The sequence below is a fragment of the Vipera ursinii genome, assembly GCF_947247035.1.
Source record: "Vipera ursinii genome assembly, chromosome: 11".
Classification (NCBI taxonomy): Eukaryota; Metazoa; Chordata; class Lepidosauria; order Squamata; family Viperidae; genus Vipera; species Vipera ursinii.
In genome coordinates, this window is record NC_139524.1 from 20,846,709 (window position 1) to 20,865,601 (window position 18,893).

The window sequence follows — 18,893 nt, forward strand, 5'->3', positions numbered from 1 at the left end:
AAAGAGCTCCACAGTCAATTTCACATCCTAGCATGGAACATCATGCTGCCTGAAATTAAAACATTTTTGGACGGCTAAAGTGGTTCCTGCCTCTCAGTAACAAGATTGATGTGATGGTCAAGCTCAACAAGAGTTTTGCCTTTACGTGTCTTCTAAGGCAGATTTGCACGTTTGTTTCTGTGCTCAACATGAGTGTTTCATGAAAAATGTGGCAAAATTGGGTTTAGGCCTGATTAGCATTCTTTCTTGTGTTGCAGCTGGAAGCAGAGCTAAGGGTACTTCAAGGCTTTGTCCATCTATATGGTGTTTTTTTTTTTTGCAATGGTGGAAGGGGAGCTCTTCCATCCTGAGGATATTCGGGCTTTTATTCTGACATTTTTCCACTATGTTTTCACTCCCAGGGGAAAACACGAATTTATTTTTCTTTCTCTGTGAAGAATCTGTAGAAGGCAGTTGTAGCTAGAGACTTGTTCTTGGTTATTTACAATTTGGGAATTACGCTATATTTCCTTGAGATAAGCCCTGCTTTTTTCAAACCCAATTTAAAAAGCAGAGGCTTTTGAAGAAACGTCTATCTGAGGAAATGAAATCAACATTGTCCATTTATCATTTGGGAGATCAATCAACCCACTGGCCCAGGCGCTCATCTTGTGAGGTCACTGAAGGTCTGGCCACAGGAGAGACAGTTTGTTAAGCTGCCATTAGCACATGAAAGGGGATTCAGAGTTAGAAGGCCTGGGTTGGTTGGTTGGTGGGTGCCTGTTCTGTCTGCATCTAAAACCAATACAGAACATTCAAACATGGATTAAAATTTTAGTTGTCTCTGCTCATAGGTTTTGTTGCCATCCAGAGCTTAAGATTTTGAAATTGGTTCATACCAATTCAAGGAAAGTAAAGAGATTTTCTGCTTAAGCATTGGTAGCCTCAGCAGGGGTCCTTCGGCCTCAGAATAAAAAGGATCTCATTTCCCCCCAGGTTCCCCTTCCCTTCCTGTATTGAGTTGAAGAGTCCAAGCTCTTGTACAGCCCCCATGACTCTCTGCAAACATGGGCATGGAAGTCCTAGCATATCTGGAGATACTGAATTAGGAAAAACTCTCTTGAAGGGGATCCTGTGTGGATCATGGTCTTCTTTTTTGGACATTTCCTGAGCCATGTGATATTCACACAGAGGATATTTGACCAGTGGGTATTAACACAAGCCACTCTGATTCGCACAGGGCAAAGACTGTTGAGGATACTTTTATTTTGCCACTCCAAGGGGTCAGAGGGGTCCAGAAGACCCACCACAACGCACAAAGCTGAATTAGTTCTGATAGCAGAACTATTATTATATTGGAGCTGGTGGTTAAAGCATCATGAATGGACTCTCTATGACAGTGGGATATGTCCTGCAATTGGCAGCCCGCCGATAGGGGGCATTTCTTGGTTGGCTAGAAAGGATTTAGGGGAATGGCTGTAGGATTATCTGGTGTCTTTCCTTTTCTGCTCCCCCACCCCCTTGTGTTCCCCTGGTGTGCGTGTCTGCTTTGGGGATTTTTGTAAGGCAGCCAATTCTTGTCTCCTTCAGTGACAGCTTGCACAGCTCATCTGGACTGCTGTGCTTTGCGGGAACCCCCCATGGTGGTTTGTGCAGCTGGATGTTAAAACAAGGGCTTCCATTTTAGTGGGCAACAAGTGTGGCCCTTTCCTGGGAGGTGGTTAGAGGCAGGCAACACAGCAAACTCCTTGCTGTAGCCTCAGGCATTCTGGAACTGTTTGCTATTCACTTTCCTATATTTCCTATATTTCTGTTTTGTTATTGCCACTAAAGTGCAAAAATTATCAAGTTTCCTCTCCTCTACCAGGTGCTTTTGGCCCATCACCTCAGGTAGGATGGCCGTGTCCTCTCCAGGCAGCCTGGAGGTGAGAACGCCCCTTTCCCCTGCCCTCCTCTTCTGTGTAATTTCATTTGAATGGTGTTGGGAGAGGTGAGCTATGAGGCCCTGGTCTCATCTTACAAAGCGGGGGATGAACACCAACAAAAGGGAGGAAGGGGCTGTGGCAGAGCAGGGGAGACCAAAATGAGGCCCAGGCTGCTTTGGGGGGAAGTCTGGCTTGTCTTCTTCTTCTTCTTCTTCTTCTTCTTCTTCTCCTTCTCCTTCTCCTTCTCCTTCTCCTTCTCCTTCTCCTTCTCCTTCTCCTTCTCCTTCTCCTTCTCCTTCTCCTTCTTCTTCTTCTTCTTCTTCTTCTTCTTCTTCTTCTTCTTCTTCTTCTTCTTCTTCTTTCTTTGCTTTTGGCTTCAGCGTCTAAGGAGGCTTGAGTTCTGTGCCGCTTTCCTTAAGTGTTCGCTCAAGCTGAACCCCACAGTGGGAGCTTCTGCTCTCTGCTGGGCACCCGAGAACGAGCAGTCTAGCATTTCCCAGTTTGGACGTGTCATCAAACTGGTTTGTGAAACAACTGTTGGCTAGCCTGCTTCAGGCCATGCCTTGCTAACCCTTGGTTGGAAGCATTTGAAAACCAAGATTTGCAGTCACCCTCACAAGCCATGATTTTGCCCCTCAGGGTGTGTTGTGTATTTGAGGGCAGCAGTGAACTAGTGAAAGCAACTCTCACCAAAAAGATCCATTTTGGAGGGAAAGCACTCACTGGATCAGCTTTGTTCTGTTCTGCACACTTTTATTGTTGTGGGGCTGAGACCCATCCTTTCCGTGGGGAGCATTTGTCCCAGGGAAGATGGAGGAGGCACTTTTAGCAAGCATTGGGGGGTTTATGGGAAGGAGGGGAGCAGGGCCTTCCTTCTGCTTTTGTGCAACAAGAGAAGCCTCTTCAAAGGGGTGGACCAGCAGGTAGCCATCCCACCGGGAGCTCTTGGCTGCCAAAAATGAGGGGTGCGTTGCATGCTTAGGGCATCCTGTATGATCAGGGGTGCAAAGTGGCTGCTGTTGCAGGAATCAGACAAAGGCAGATGAGTTGCTCCTCAACTGCATCCCTCCATACTAGCATGAGAAGCAAAGCATTTCACATTCATTTGGAATGAAGCCATTTTGGACTGGCATCAGAGCCCAGAGTGTGCCCCAGCAGCTCCAGAAAGAGCCCAGAGTGTGCCCCAGCAGCTCCAGAAAGAGAGACGGCCCTCTTCTGCCCCTTCCTGTGGAAGAACAGAGCCCAGCATGGGTGGGGGTGGGGGGGAGCAAGAAGCCAGAGTTCCCTGGGCCAGATTTTACCCTCCTGGGAAGTTCCAGGGATTGGGCCCTGCAGTGGGGAAGGGAGGCGAGAGAGGAGGCATTGCCAGCTCAGCCCAGGGGATCCTTTCAGCACCCTTTGTTTTCCCAGCAGGCCGAGAGGTGCCAGAAATGCAAGCAGCTTCAGGATGGCTTCAAGTTGCAAGGATGGACATTATCACTTATAATGTTATTTTACATACATGCATACATATTCTCTCTCTCTCTCTCTCTCTCTCTCTCTCTCTCTCTCTCTCTCTCTCTCTCTCTCTCTCTCTGTGTGTGTGTGTGTGTGTGTGTAAAATATCTTGCTGTTGAAGTCAGCAGTGCCTGTAGAGCTGCCCCCCTCCCTTCTGTAGCTGAGCCCTTTTTGTGGTGGGATGGATCCTGTTTGCACTCAGCTTTTGCACCCCTTCTGAGGGTCAGGTTTCCCTCCACCAGGCTGTTCCCACCCTTCCCCCTCGCCAGGCAACGGTTGCTGGGAGCAGGCTTGGGAGAGCCCCAGGTCCCGGGTCAAAGGCCATGACCCAGATGTCAGAGCAGCCTGGCTGCCGGCCTCTTCTTGAATGATTATCTGGAGTTTATTGTGCGGCAGGGGGAGGGGATTGTCTTGGGGGCTCAACAATGGCTCACGGAAAGACAAAAGTCTAAACTGGACATTTGGCAGGGAGCCTGGGCCCCTTTCCCTGAAAGGCACAGGGCTCAGCAGTTCTTAAATCCCAGCAAGAACATTTGCAATTTTCCTTGGCTGAACTGCATAGTTTGTCCTAAAAGCCAGTGGATGCTGGCAGGCAGCCTCTCCAGAAGCAGACTGCTCCTGAGGCTGATTCTTACCCAGGAGTCTTCTGTGCTGGTTGTTGGTCTGGAGAGGAGCAGAGGTCCAGCCTCTTGGCAAACTGTCATCACCCCCACGTACATAGCTTTGACAAATACTTTCCAAGATTTTTTTGTAAAAGATCCAGCTAATAAAATATTGCCTCCTGCCCATCCTTTGCAGAGGGAGGCAGAGATGGCAAAAGAACTCAAAAAGGGGAATGAAACCTCAGCCCTGGAAAAGTGGGGTGTGTGAGAGAGCCCCCCCATCTCTGCATGGAAAAAATTGGTGGGCCTCTGTTGTCTCTTGCTTGACAGCACAGTCAGGGATAGCCCTTGCCCCATCTGAATGCTGACCTACCTACCTCAAAGGGCTGCCCCTTTTGCCTTCCCAATCCTTTATCAGCTGGGATGAGATGGTGGCCAGGAGAGGAGAGGGTTCAGGTTAGGCTGACCTCGGATTCCTCCTTTGTTTTATCTAGTCCTGACCTATGGCCTCATTTCAGGCCCCTTTGGAGACTCTCAAAACAGCAGATGAAAGAAGAGGGGGCTTTGGGGGGTCTGGAGTGCTGGCTTTCAAAGGAAGGCCAGGTCCCCCTCTCTGAGGCAAATGATCTTGGCTCAGATGTGGGAATGGTCCCCGTTTCTAGCAAGGGAACTAAAGGGGTGCTGGGCATAAATGCTCTTTGCAAGACTCCAAAGACTCCATCTTCCCACAGAGGTTTCAGTTGGGATGGCAGCATTTTGCCACCCCTCCAAGCCTGTGGCTTCTTCAGAGGAAGGGGAAGGGCCCCCTCTGGTGTTCTGCTGTAGAAAGAGACTGGCCGGTATATTAGTAGATAGACGAGAGGACAGTTGGGGGGGGACGGGACAACACTTTGGCTGGCTCAATCCTGGTCCTGTATGTGTGTGGGGGGGACTTTGTTTCCCTGACAGCCTCCCCCATAGCCCAGCAATTCAGGGATGATGCTTCTGAAGGGAGGCTGCCTAAAGGAATATGAAGCATCAAAGCTACACAGACTGTAAGGCTGCAGCTAATTCCTCCTGCCTAGACAGATTCAGGGGAGGGAGAGTTTGGGCCCTCAACTATGTTCCAGGAGGTGTGAGCATCCGACTCCCCCATTGTCAGCTCTTCCAGCTTGGGGACATGATGCAGTCATTGTTCAGGGCCTTCAGGGAGACCAGTGGCCATGGAACAACCAGATATGATCAAGAGCAGTAATGAGTCCAAGGGGCAAATTTGGGGCTGCTGCTGGAGGGAGGAGGAGCAGCAGGAGGAGGACTCTCTAATCAGGCCCTGCTGGCTGCAATTTTGGGGTGTCAAGAGCACCCAGTCGGAGGAGGCAAATCTAGAAACTGAGGATCAGGATGTTGTGTTTCCCTCCCAGTGTTGGGTCCTGCTGTGCTAAGCAATTGTTCTTCAACCTTATCCAGACCCCAGAAGGAAGTACCACGTCAGGCTGCTGGCATACAACACCATGGAGGAAGGCTACGAGGCAGACCAGACCGTCAGCACCCCCAGCTGCGTCTGTGAGTCTCCAGCTTGTTTTTCTGCTGTAATTGTGGCACTTCAGAAGCTTTTTGAATTATGCAGATATTGTAAAGTCTGAGAAAGGGACAATGTAGGTCCAAAACAATGGAGATTGGTTCGAAGCTTTTCCATCTATTCCTTAGCTCCAGATGCTCCTGGTACAATTTACAGGGGTCTAAAGAAAAGGCAGTTGGGAAGACGAAAGAAAGCCATTTCAGGCTTGGCTGCTTTGGGCTGCAGAAAATGTCTCTTAATTTGGGGGGGCTCTTTACTGGCTGGACTTCTGATGCTGAGCCTCAGGTCACTATTGCTCTTCAAGTCCTGATCTGGTTCCTCCACACTTAGAACACTCTCCTCTCTCTGCAGCTGTGCGGGACCGCCTGGTGCCACCCCCTCCGCCACCCCACCACCTTTATGCCAAAGCAAACTCTTCCTCCTCCATCTTCTTGCACTGGGGTCGGCCTGCCTTCACTTCAGCACAGGTCATCAACTACACTCTCCGCTGTCACCCGGTGGGGCTGCAGAATGCTTCTTTGGTGCTCTATCTTCAAACGTATGTGGGCCCTCTTCGCCTGCTCTGTCTTCACCCTGCTCCCCTCTGAGGAGCTGGCCAGGATAACACCCCCCACCCTGCCATTCACACAAGGCAGAATTTGTGCCTTCACCATAGATCCTGCACTAGACAGACCTTCTCCATGTCTGGTTTTGAGGAGGCCTGGCAGCTGGCCTGCGTGAAGCACCAAGACAGTTTCCCTTGATTATCATGTATTTAAGCTGAAAAAATCTCCTGTTTGGGTTCTCTCAATGGGGACGTTGGAATCTGCCCAAGGCCTTTTGTGGGTACTGGTGACTTTGTGTGAGGAGAGTGCTGCTGACCAGGCCCTACCAGCTCAATCCAGGCAGAGAAGCAGCCTTGACTGGGGGGAAGGGGAGCCCCCCTGCTGTAGGATTGCAAAAGGCAGCAGGCAGGGATCTCCTGCTAACTGGTTCCTTATGTCCAGGTCAGAGACTCACTTGATGGTCCAAGGACTGGAGCCAAATACCAAGTATGAGTTTGCTGTTCGGCTCCATGTGGATCAGCTCTCCAGCCCATGGAGTCCAGTGGTTTACCACGCCACCCTCCCAGAAGGTGAGGAGGCTGCTGCTGCTGCCTGGCGCTCGTTGACTGGGAATCCACTCCTGCCTACAGGGGAGCCTCTCAGACTGCACCAGGTGAGGCCTCTGGAGCTCCAGAGGCTTCATTGACAGCTTGTCTGTCCCCACAGCCCCAGCAGGTCCACCCGTGGAAGTGAAGGCGACGATGATTGAGGAAGACACAGCCTTGGTCTCCTGGAAGCCACCAGCTGGTATTGGAACCCTTGTCTCCCGATACACCATCCTGTACACCTCCAGGAAAGCTTGGATCGCAGGCGAGTGGCAAGTCCTTCATCGGGAAGGTGAGTGGGAGCCTGCAGACTCTGGGTGCCAAGATGGGGCCTTCACACTTTCCCCCAACCATATGGCTGCTACTGTGTTGCTCTGGAGGGGGCAGCCTTAGACTGCTGGGATGATGGCTTCAAGGGATGATCTGAAGCGCAAGAAAAACCTTGGTATTTGGTTGCCAGGCTCTTCTTTTAGAAATCAGGCTGTGATGATAAGGGTGATTTTGCTGCCACTCCATAACATGATGATTTCTTGGCCAGTCGTAGATCTCACAAGGATTCTGCACAATGAAGAATTTCAGAAACTGAAGGGTTGTGCCAGGCAACCTGCAGTTTGGCACTGGTTATCCAAGGAGACAGATATGATTGGCATGTCACCTTCTCTCCTTCTTCTCTACAGGAACAATAACCATGGCTTTACTAGAGAACCTCAGGGTGGGAAGTGTCTACCTCATCAAAATTGCTGCATCCAATGAAGTGGGCGAAGGGCCTTTTTCTAGCGCAGTGGAACTCGTGGTCCTGCCAAAGGAGCCCTCAGAGGCAAACCAAAGACCAAAACGCCTGGATTCCTCAGAGGCCAGCACAAGTGAGCCCCTGGCCCAGCCTGCATGTATCACAGAGTCACTCTGCTCCCTGGGTACTAGGCCCCTCCCCTCTCTCCTAGAAGGGGCAGCTTGACTTTCTTGCTCGTTGCTGTCCCACCGAGGCCCCTGGGATAGAAGTGCCTGTTCCCTTTTTGCAGCTCATTCTGGCTCTTACCAGTTGGACCAGAAGTCAATGACGGGCATAATTGCAGGTGTCTCCATAGCCCTGGTATGCATCTTAGTCTGCATCCTTATCCTGATCTACCATGGCAAAGCAAGGTAAATTTGTTGTATGTGTGTGAGTGTGACTGAGTGAAAGCCTGGGTGGGAGGTATGAGGCCCACAGTGCCAATGTTGGGTGTGTGTGAGTGCATCATAATCTATGTACACCGACCAGTAGCAAATCCTCACTGGGATGTGTGCAAAGTTGATGGTAGAACCTCAGATTGTAATCGCCTAGCCTCAGCCCTCAGGGACACAGCCAGAGAAAGCAAGTGGCCCCTGTTCAAGCTCTTGCTTCGCTGCCCCATCCTTACCACCAAGGTAGGCTGCTTGTGCACCTGTTCTGTCTCTTAGCACCCTCCCACCATTTACTTGTACATTCCCCAGGAGTGGTGGATGGAGAAGGCAGAGGTTATAGGAGGAGTTGCAATATCGGGGGGAATTCTTTCCTGTTTCTTCCTGCCCCTCCGCCCATTGTCCACTGCCTGGTCAGGCTCAGATCCACTGCCCTCTTCGTTCAGAATGGAGTTGCTGTGGCTAGAGCTTATCGAGCGGTCAACCTTCAGCTAGAAGAGCAGGTTAACCCCTGGTTTCCTCTTGCCCAGGAACTCAACCCCTTCCAAAAGCAGCCGGCCCAGCCCTGATCCACTCCCTTGCAGCGGCAGCCATTCTTCTACGAGGAGCCGTGAGGGAGCCAAAACCCTGCAAAGCCTGGCAGAGAATGAGCAGTCACTCTTGCCCAGGATTGCAGGGGGCAGCTTTCTGGATGCCAAGGTACAAAGGATACGTTTGTTTGCTTTTCTGGCTCAGTTGAAATTCTTGAGGCGGCTTATAGCAAAACAACTATCTAATCTCATTGCCGAATCAAAGGGTGGAAGATGTAGGGGAGATCTCATGGGACAAGGCATTGCAAGGTTTGGAGGCCCAACACCCCTTGACCACGAAGGAGAAGACCACTTTGGTAGATCTTAAAAGGGAGTGAGCAGGCTGCATCAAGAGGGGTCCTGGATCTAATTTCCCCAGGGCTACGAAGGAAAGGAAAGAAATAAAAACTGGGTCCTGAGCATTGTGACTTTTTAGCCTAGCTCTGTATGCAGCACATTTTGTTCATGTATGGTTGCAAATAGGAATACCCTTCCCTATGGGACATCCTGTCCAATCTTCCCAGTTTTCTAAGATCTTGGGGAGGGGGTCCTCATGCGGGACAGGCTGCCAGGTTGACAGGCTGCTAAAGCTAATAAGTGACTTCATTTGCCTTTGGCTCTGTCCTTACTTGTGCTGTGTTTTCCATGTTTGGTGGTTTACCTGCATTTTTTAATAATGGCAGCAACAAGTGGAATAGATATCGCAGAAAGGCAATTAGGTGACCCCTTGGCCTCCCAGGAGGACTGTGGCTTGTCTGGGGGAGAGTTTTTAGGGTCTTTTTGTCTTCTGGCAGAAATACAGGTTCACTCACAAAGGGGATTGGCAAATGGGCTTTGTCCACTGCATGCTTACCCAGCAGTAAGTCCCATGACATTCAGCAGGGATTGTGCCAGTGATTGTCCAGTAATGTATCTTCTGACCAAGGTTGACCCTTGAGGAATGGACCTGGGAGCCAGTCTGTGGGCAGGCAGGCCTTGGGCCTTTTTCCTTTTCCCCAGGGTAATGGAAGATTCTCCTCCCTTTCAGGGTGGAACTGACATTATTATAAACCGTTTTGGTCCAGTAAAGAAGAAGAGCCCCCAGAGGAAATGGCTCTTCCTCCATGGCTCTCGGAAGGAGAAAGCAGAGGAGGTGAGACTGCAGCCCCACTGACCAGCGCAGAAGAAGGCCCATCTCCTCGGGAGATTGTGGCCTCTGTTGTGGTGCTGGGCCCCCAACTCTTTGCTGACCCCTCCCCTGATGCGACATGCTAAATGCCAGGAAAAGGGGGGCTTCTCCTGCATGTCCTTGTCTCCAGCGGTGGCAGCCGAATGAAAACAGTATCCTTGCAGAGGGGACCATGCTTCAGATCTCACCTCCCAGTGAATTTAGCTAATACCCTGGGCACTCCCGCTCCCTCAGCCTGGCAATACCCGGGTAAGACGTCCACTGTGAGGTTGCAGCTAGGCTGCACCTGCGCATGAAGTTTGTGCTCTTGGATTGCTTACCAAGCGATGGGACTGCCCTCAGGCATCCTGTGTGCCCAGCAGGCTTTGCCAGAGCAAAGGGACCTTTAAGGCACCTGGGCTTGTGCCAGGAGGGGCCGCAGGGTCCTCCACTCCAGCTTGCATCCCGAGGCTTTCAGGGCCTACAGCAAATGCTGCCAGAGCTTCCTTGTTTGACTTCTCCTGCTCCTTTGGAGAAATCATCTTCCCTTCCCTTCAGCTCCTCAGTCCCAGACGCTGGTAATGTGCCACGACCAGTCACTGTGCCCAGCAATATCAGGTGCCTCAGCAGGCCGGCCGACCAATAGATGGGCCCGTCCATTCCCAAGGAGGCTGCTTGCTAGTGAGGCAGGTTTCATTCAGAAAGCTCAACTGCAGGGTGAGTGGCCCACCTTCAGTGGGAGCTGCATCAAACGTCCAGCTTTTCTTCCTGCAGGCTCCGAGGCAGCTGGCTTCAGCAGCCTTCCTGTACCAGTCAGGGGCAGCCATGCTCATTGGCGAAGAGCAGCAGCCAAGTGCCCGAGTGATCTGCAGCCTGGGAACCGACACAGAGCATTCAGCCAACAGCCAAGGCAGCCACGAGACTGGAGATTCGGGAAGGTTCTCCCGCGAGTCCAATGAGGAGCTGCACCCCCCTCCCGGCTTTGGGGCTGCAGATTCCTTCCCAGGCAGCGACTCGCACCTGACAGCCAGCTGTCCTGCTCCTAGGCCTCTCCAGTTGCCGCTGGCTGGCAGTGGCAATGGAGCATCTTGCAGGGAACAATGAACTGGGAGGCCAAGCTTTCTGTCGGATGCCCAAGTACTAGCAGGCAACCCATGTTTCCACCGCCTCTTTGTATTTCCCTTCCCTAGTGAATGTCCAGTGTGCAAAAATGTGAAAGGAGAGCAGGGCGGCTCTTCTCTCTGTCACTGGAGCAAAGGTGACCCCTTTGCTTGGATATCTACCTCAGCTTGCCAGGGCAGACGCCAAAGGAAGCAACCGCACTACCTCATTGGCTTGTCTGGAAGCATCCCTCGTGGCTGCATGACTGGTGATGGCTTCCTGGCAGCCCCGAGTCCTTTCCCTGAATGTATGGAGAGCGAGCGTGTCCCTGTGAGCCAAGGAGTTGTGTTGGGAAGCATAGGGGGCTGCCCCACTGGCCTCGGGAGGAGCAATCTCCAAGGGCCAGCGGGGCAGAGGCTGCAGGCAGCTCGGGGGCCCTCCAGGGGCCACCCCAGCCCCAGGGTCCCACCTGCCTTGTCAATGCCTTCTGGGGTCCACAGTGGGGAGAGTGGGCGGCTTTCCCTTGGCCAGAGGATTCCCCCAAGTGTCCTGGTGGTAATGGTGCCTTCCATTAGATAGTTTTGAACTCACTGCTTGCCTTACTTGTGAAGTTTCTCTGGAGCCCAGAGCGAGGCCTTACATGTGCTCTGCAGGTCGGCTTGGGGGTCCCCCGTTTGTTTCCCTGGCTGGTCCTGCGTATCGGAACCCACGGGACACAGCCCCCAGGCAAGTGCTCGGATGGAGCCCTCTTCCCTAAAGGTGCAGCGGAGCACCCTTCTTGTTCCCACACAGCTCCTGTTTTATACTACCTCCTTTTAAAGTTATTGTAGTGTTACTGTTTTTTTGTGCTCAGGGTGCAGTTTATTTCTTTTAAGCTGTTTTGTGTGTTGTAAGGGAAACTGACAGGGTATCTCATGTTTTGTTTTGTTCTGAAGTTAATGAGTGAGCGAGTGAATGAGATGATGAGCAAAAGAGAGAGGTCGTATTCACCGAAATTGTAAGCTGACTGGTACACTTCCCTTCTGTTTCCGTTCAGAAAAGGTTTGGCCAAACATCCCAGATGGATCTCTTGCAGGTGACAGGAAATGTCCATGTAGGACACGGGGCTGTTTGTGGATCTGAATGGCGGTGGGTTTAGTGAGAGGACCGACAGCCTCCCTGCCAGCTCTCCCTGCCGCACTTTGGGGCTGGCCTGTGGCCTTGCAAGAGCCTACAGGCTGCTGTGTCGGCTGAGAGCTCAGGCCAAGCCAACGTTGTCTTTACCGCCACTTTTCTGATGCAAAGGCTTTAAAGAAAATAATGATCTTGTACCAAAGAATGTTTTGTGGAAAGGAGAAGAAAGCTGCATATTTACCCCAAAAGATAGTTGAAATAGTTAAAACTGCAGCATCAAATAATTTTAACGCCTAAGTGGATATGAACCCAAAGGAGCCGAGAACCAAATGGAGATTAGGAGTGGACTACGTGGTTTTACAATGTGACCTTTAGTATTGTTGCTGCCAGAAATGTTTTATAAAAGTTGAAGTAAGACCCTCTTCAGCTCCAAAGACAAGTGTAATTTTGTTTTCCTTTACTTCAGCAATTCTATTAAGTAACAGAAAGAATATTTCTGAATGTTCATTTATACTGGTTGAAGAAAAGGAAACTCATTTGCCAAAGATTGATTGGGAGGCCTTGTTGGTCAACGATGATATCTGCTTGGATGGGCGGCTTGCTGAGTTTTGTAACAATGCACTCCGAGGGCCACTGTGCTGAGGGGGGGGGGCTTCTCCAAAGACTTATTTGCTGTGAATATTGACATTTTTGGACCTCTCCTGGGGATAGTGAGGGAGTGCCAGGGCATTCTAATTTGGCAGTTGGCAGCTGAAGGAATGCCCCATCCCTTGAGCCCTCGGGATGGAGGATCCTGCCCACACTCAGAGGTAGGGCTGGAACAGAGGCATCCTGGCCCAGGAAGGTGCCCTGAGGGCCTTCTTGGGTGTTTCCGCTTCTCCTGTAGAAGGTCCTTTTCTCCCGAGTGCCAGCTCAAGAGAGGGAGAGGGATTTTTAAGTTGGAAATAGTTTGTGTCCAAGGTTGCAGAGCAGCAAATGAAGAAAACCAAAGATATTTAAGGCTATCTCAGCGTAAAAGCCTGTGCTAGGTAGGTAGGTGAGCTTTCTTTACTTTCATTGTTTTTGTTGTATTGTTTTGAATTGGCATCTTTTCAGGTGTCCTCCCACCTTTATCCAGAGAGAGGGGATGAATGATCTTTCCTTCATCTTAGGGCAAACCTGAGCTAGCGCGGGATGGGCATTGAGGGTGACTCTCACCAGAAGGATACCTTTGGATGCTTCCTAGCAAAATGGCTGCTTTCCTTCCATCTTCTTTTGAATCCAGGGGATTCAACTGATGTCCCATCAGTTCCTCTGGGACATCCAAGAAAACATTTGGAAGCATGACTTGAATTCCAGCACCCCCACCCCAGTGCACAGACTGAGCTTGTGCCATCAGCAACCTGGACAGGTGGAACGGTTCATGTGGAAACACCTGTAACTAGGTCCTCCAGCCTGAAGAGCAGAAAAATGCCTCTTGAGTGAAGGCCACTTTTCCAAGTATCAGTGCAGGGTATATTATCCATGCAGTGCCAAGCAAAGAGCCAGGTCAGGTGCACAAGGTGTCTGTGTGTGCAGTTTGCAGGCAGTTGAATGTGACTCTTTCCCCCTTCCCCAGGCACCCAGGGGACCTCCTGACCTGTATTTGAGGACATGGCTGAGCTGTGTGGATTCACCTACAATGACCTGCAAGCATTGTCATTTGCGAACCTCGCCAGTCATGGCAGGTTCGTTTGGGAGACCCTTATCCCAGGTTTCAGGTTAAAGCACCTGTCTTAATTTTGTTCTGAACACTGTCCTGAAATTATTCATCTGTTTAAAAATAGGTTTATGTTTTTCATCTCGTCCTTGGGGTGCTTCAGAACCCTAGCTGGCATCGTCACCGCAAGATTTGCTCTTTTTTTCTGTAACACATTTCTTTGGGCACAACTGTTTTGCTGCTGTTTTTACCCTTCTTGTTCTGAAGCACCATCCCACCCCGAAAGCTGGGCAGTGAAGCCTCAGGAAAAGGGGGTTATAATGGCACTGCCAGGGCATCCCCTTGCATACCTTGGCTGCCTTGCCTTGATCTCAAAAATGGGTGGCAACACCACCCAACTCTCACTTGCACCTTGGGGTAATTCACCAAATTCACTTTCCATCAGTTTGGAAGAGCAACTAAAACCAGAGCAGGAGGGAAAGGTTGTCCCTGAAGCATCTGAAATCAATCACATCCAGGTTCCAGTTGCGCATTGGAGCAAGTGTGAACCTCATTACTGGGGTGTTCTTTGCCGACTCCTCACTTCTTTTGGGCAACTTGGCACATGGAACTTCCACCCTCCCCAGGTGGGAATGACCCCCCCTCCCCCAGATGAAAGCCATCTCAATCTTATCACTGCACACACACACCACCTGCTGCATCAAGCCTGGCACTTTGCTAAATGGTTGTTTAAAACACTTCCCTAGATTCTTGAGGATGTGAATGAATTGCCAGTGTGGGAGTCCAGTGAGGCTTTTTGGCCGAGGGTGTTCTGGCTCCTGCCACTCCTGCTGTTTTCTTGAAGGGCCGTCAACGGCTGGCCGGCCAATGGGGGAAACGAGCTGAATTGTATTAATTTTATATTTGACTCAGGGGATCAGCTCTGTGAACTCCGTTGCCTGAGGACAGTTGGCGATGGTCTGATAATGAATGTACGTTTTAATGTCTTTTTTAAACATTTTGCTTATAATGTGCTTTTTTTAAAAAGGAAACCCGCCCCTTTTGATAGCGTAGTGAATGTTTAACTGTGTCCTTTTTCCCCTCACCCGTTCCCAGGCTTGTCCTGATGCTAGCACAAACGTCATGCCAAAAATGAGTAGAAATTTAAATGCCAAAATGTTTATGAAACTGCTGTCTTATACAAATGGATTGCACAGTTGAAATAAAAGTTTCCTCTAGTAATTGGTGGCCTGTTTCCCTTTGAGGGTTCCGTTCTTTCCCCAACTCTTCGCGGCGGGCCCCCGAGGAGCGGGAGGGCGCGGGAAACGAGCAACAAGGACAGAACCTGCGCATCGCGGGAAGGCGGGGGGGGGCACGCGCCGGGACGCCACCGACCCCCAATTCCGGCCCACTGCCGGGAAGTGCCTCGCTCGTAGGCAGCCTTCCGAAGCAGCGGGCGGGCAGGGGCTCTCGGAGTCCTCGGGCAACGGAGCGCGTCCTTGGGTGGGGAGCTCGGGAGGTGCAGCGCCCTCCTCCCGGGACGCCCCCCGAGGCTCCAACCCGCGAGCGGCCCGGCCGGCCGAGCAGCGGCTCCTGGCGGGGCCCGCCGGCGGAGGGGCTGAGCTGCGCATCGCGGTCGCCGGGTCGGCGGCTGCCTGGGTGCTGCGCCTGCCCGGCGGGGCGGGCCGCCATGCTGCGCCGGCGATGTCCACGGAACACGAGAAGGAGCCTGGCGCGGCTCTCAAGAGGCCCCGAGGTGGGTGCGGCGGCCGGGCCGGGGAGCGGGGCCGGGGGGAAGGGGCACTCCCGGAGCGGCGATACGGAGCTTGCGCTCGGCTCTTGCAGGGGTGGACGGCGGCGTGGAGGGCTTGGCGGGCGCCGGGCTGCAGCTGGGCAGCCCCGACAAGAAGAAGCGCAAGGGCGGCGCGCAGGTAAGCCGGGGCGGCGGCCCGCTTTCCCGCCGGGCCGGGCCGGCGCTGGGGGGGCGGGAGGCGGGTACTGGGAGACGCTGCGGGGCTGGGAGCCCTTCTGCGGGACTCAGGGGTCTGCTCTCGCACCCCGCAGGGCGCCCCCTTCCCTGCGCCTCCCTCCGAGTACGCCCCGCCGCCCAACCCGAGCGCCGAGCACTTGATCGCTGCCAACCCCTTCGACGATAGCTACGCCGCCGCCGCCGCCGCCTACAAGCCCGTGAGTGGCCCCTACTTCGCTGGCCCCGCATATCCCGGCTTGGGGGGCTACAACGCCTTTAGGATGCCGCCTCATCTGCTGCCCCGACTGGCGTCCCCGTACGGAGCACCTGCCTTCCCCCTCCGCCACCGGCCAACCCCCTTTGGCCAGAGCCCAGTGGGAGCGGCCTTCTGCAGGGCTCCAGCCGTGACCTTCGGGTCACCCGAGAATGCAGCCGACTTCGGCCACCAGCCCTCCTACAGCACCAGCCAAGCCCTGCCCGGGCCCGGCCTGCCCTTCCGGCCCAACCCGCGTGAAAACTTTGGCCACATACCCTCGCAGAACGCCGGCCCCATGCCTCCGTCCACCGGGCATTTGAGGCCGGGCCCCAACCCTGCCTTTGGCAGCTCCCTGACAGAGCCCATTCACTCTTATGCTCCCGGGCTGAACAGCTACAGTCAGGCAAAAGCTTTCCCGAAACTGGGGGTCAGCAAGCATCAGTCTCTGCCCCAGCAGTACCACCCCACCTCGCTGGGAGCAGAGGGGCTGCTGAGCTCAGGAAGCACAGATGTAAAGGCCAGCGGGCACCAGCGTGTCCCAGCAGGCACCCCGGAGGGAGTCCTGCCGAAACACATGGAAAATCTGAACAGTGCCCATGCGAATGGGACCCACGCTAAACCCCGCCTGCCCCATGGAGGTCCTGAGGGAAGCAGCTTAGAGAAAGGTGGGGGGAGCAGCGGGGGCAGCAAAATCCTGCTGCATCTCCCCCAACACGACCACCTGCTCTCTGAGCCAGTTTACCCATGTGGCATTTGTACCCATGAGGTGAATGATGATCAGGACGCCATCCTCTGTGAAGCTTCCTGTCAGAAATGGTTCCATCGGATCTGTACAGGCATGACGGAGTCGGCCTATGGCCTGCTGACCGCAGAGGCTTCGGCAGTCTGGGGCTGCGATACTTGCATGGCAGACAAGGACGTTCAACTGATGCGCACCAGGGAGATGGTGGGACCACCGGCCGTGAACACCGATGTCTGAACAAATCCCCCCCTCCCGGTTTATGAAACTCCATCTTTCCACACATTTTGTTATCTGCCCAAGTGCATTAAGTTTTCATCAGAAGAACTTGAGGTGCTTTCTTCCTGACAGTGAGGTTTAGACCTACAAAAGGACTGCTTTTCTAAAACTACTCTTCAGTCTACAGATGGAATGTAGTGGAGGAACCATAATGTCACAATATATTTTCAGTACCTGTCACTGTCTTACTCTGTTTCTGCACTTTCTCCAGTTGGAAAAAAAGCAAAGCAGTTCTACGAGATCCCTGGGAAATGATTTGTATGTGAGCTGGAATTAATGAGGGTAACCCGGCTAGTCTTTTTGAATTCTACTACTATTTTTATAATGCTTATTTCTGATCACATTGGCATTATGTACAGGGCCTTTCTCTTTCTCTCTCATCTCTCTCTCTCTCTCTCTCTCTCTCTCTCTCACACACACACACACACACACACACACACACACATCCTGGCAGGTAATAATAGAGTGTGAGTCACCATGGCTATCAGCCATGGGGGAGGGGGTACCAGCGTGATTGCAGTGTTTTATCCTGGAGATTAAAATTAGAAGAGGCGACCCCACAGAAGCATCTTGAGAGGAATGTTGTTGTTAGCTGCGAAGTCGTGTCCGACCCATCATGACCCCATGGACAACGTTCCTCCAGGCCTTCCTGTCCTCTCCTGTCTTCTGGAGTCCATTTAAGCTCACGCCTACTGCTTCAGTGACTCCATCCAGCCACCTCATTCTCTGTCGTCCCCTTCTTCCCTTGCCCTCAATCTTGAGAGGAATAGCATTAACCAAACGGCCACATCTGCGGGAGATGGGCTGCATCAGTCCAGTGGCCATTTTTGGGAAACCATCTTGAGCATTTGGAGGGGACTTGGATTCTCGGCTGCTTGCCTAAGAAAAAGTTGGTGGAAACCTGCCACACTGTCCCAATTCCTTTGTACGTAAGTTGGATGGGAACATGATTCATACTGTTTCCCTCCTTGAGGGAATCTGGTTAGCCATCCCAGGCAGTGGGGAAGTTTCCCAGGTAGCAACTACCACAGCAATACAGCTGTGCAGATGAATCCAAAATTTGGTTCTGATCATACAATCTGGGAATTCTAATATCTCCATTTAGCAAATGGCAAGATGCCTTCATGACTGAAGATCAACAATAAAAATGAATGAACAAATGAACACTACACTAAATATTTGTTTTTCTTTAGTTTGTCTTGGAGCTAAATCAGAATGGATCTGTATCTCTGGGCTGGAAAGAATTGGAGCAAAAATAATAATTTGGGTAACTTAAGCCAGAAGTAAATGATGGAAGTCAACTTAGAAATCTAGTAGGTATCTCAAGAGATCTGTTCTGATTGATTGTAGCTTCCATGCTCCTGGAATTTGGGGAAGGGACAAACACCCCGTTGTGACTAGTTCTCCCTCATTCCTGGTTCAGATGTCTGTGTGGCTTTAAAACACCTGGCCATCTATTAGCTGGTCCAAAGTAGAGTTTCAGAGCAGGCAGGGGTTTTGCTGCTGCTGCTCATTCTACAGATCTGGCCCTGTGCTCTTCCCCCACCCCCCCACACAGAAGCCACTCAAGTTGAGAGGAAAGTACACAACTTGTGAACCCTTCCCTTTTCCCCATCTATCTGTGCCCTAATTATGTGTGGAATAACACTTCACGTGTACAAATTGTGGGGATGTTTAAATACCCTTAATGTGGGACTTTAGTTCTGAGATATTTTTAAAAAATAAAATCAGTGACTTACGTTTTTATTTTTAATAGGAATTTTGCTATCCTTCATGCTTAAATATGTGTACCTTGTTATATATAAATAGAGCCTTGCTTCCTAGTAATGTGTAACATACATACTCGGCAATGTGTCTTTTCGGTTGAATGTGATTTAGTTTCATATTAAAACTTGTCTTTTCTTATGTATGCTTACCTATACCTGTTTTGGGGATATCAGTTGAGTAATTTTTATACAACCTCAAATGTGTTCCACATTGGTGACATTTATTTTTGCAGCAACTTTTAAAATAAAGAGCATGTCTGAAATAACACATGCAATAGGACTGTAACACGTGGCAAAGTTGATGTATGTAATTCAAATTGGAATCGAGCTCCCAGACTTTGTCCGTTATTGTTCCCTTAGTACGAAATGAAATTACTATGTAATACAAATGATTTCATATCATGGCGCCTGTGTGAGCTACTCTATGAAGTGTAAGAATGACGTTTCAG

General features: G+C 51.5%; 2 protein-coding genes across 2 annotated transcripts in view; both read left to right on the forward strand.

Annotated features, from left to right (window-relative positions):
* Positions 1 to 10,588, forward strand: part of PRTG (protogenin) — a gene marked incomplete at both ends in the record, with an annotated part of 31,090 nt that extends 20,502 nt beyond the window's left edge. The window contains 10 exon segments of the mRNA XM_083371703.1: positions 5,457 to 5,545; positions 5,913 to 6,099; positions 6,548 to 6,675; positions 6,812 to 6,982; positions 7,368 to 7,553; positions 7,710 to 7,830; positions 8,379 to 8,547; positions 9,445 to 9,549; positions 10,339 to 10,535; positions 10,537 to 10,588. Of these exon segments, the coding sequence (XP_083227829.1) occupies positions 5,457 to 5,545; positions 5,913 to 6,099; positions 6,548 to 6,675; positions 6,812 to 6,982; positions 7,368 to 7,553; positions 7,710 to 7,830; positions 8,379 to 8,547; positions 9,445 to 9,549; positions 10,339 to 10,535; positions 10,537 to 10,588 (1,405 nt within the window).
* A 4,421-nt stretch (positions 10,589 to 15,009) lies between these two features.
* PYGO1 (pygopus family PHD finger 1) lies at positions 15,010 to 16,639 on the forward strand (the record flags this gene model as incomplete). Its single annotated transcript, XM_083371757.1, has 3 exons — positions 15,010 to 15,191; positions 15,281 to 15,366; positions 15,500 to 16,639. Exons 1-3 carry the CDS (start codon positions 15,140 to 15,142, stop codon positions 16,637 to 16,639), a joined length of 1,278 nt encoding a protein of 425 aa, XP_083227883.1. The 5' UTR covers positions 15,010 to 15,139.
* Positions 16,640 to 18,893: the final 2,254 nt, after the last annotated feature.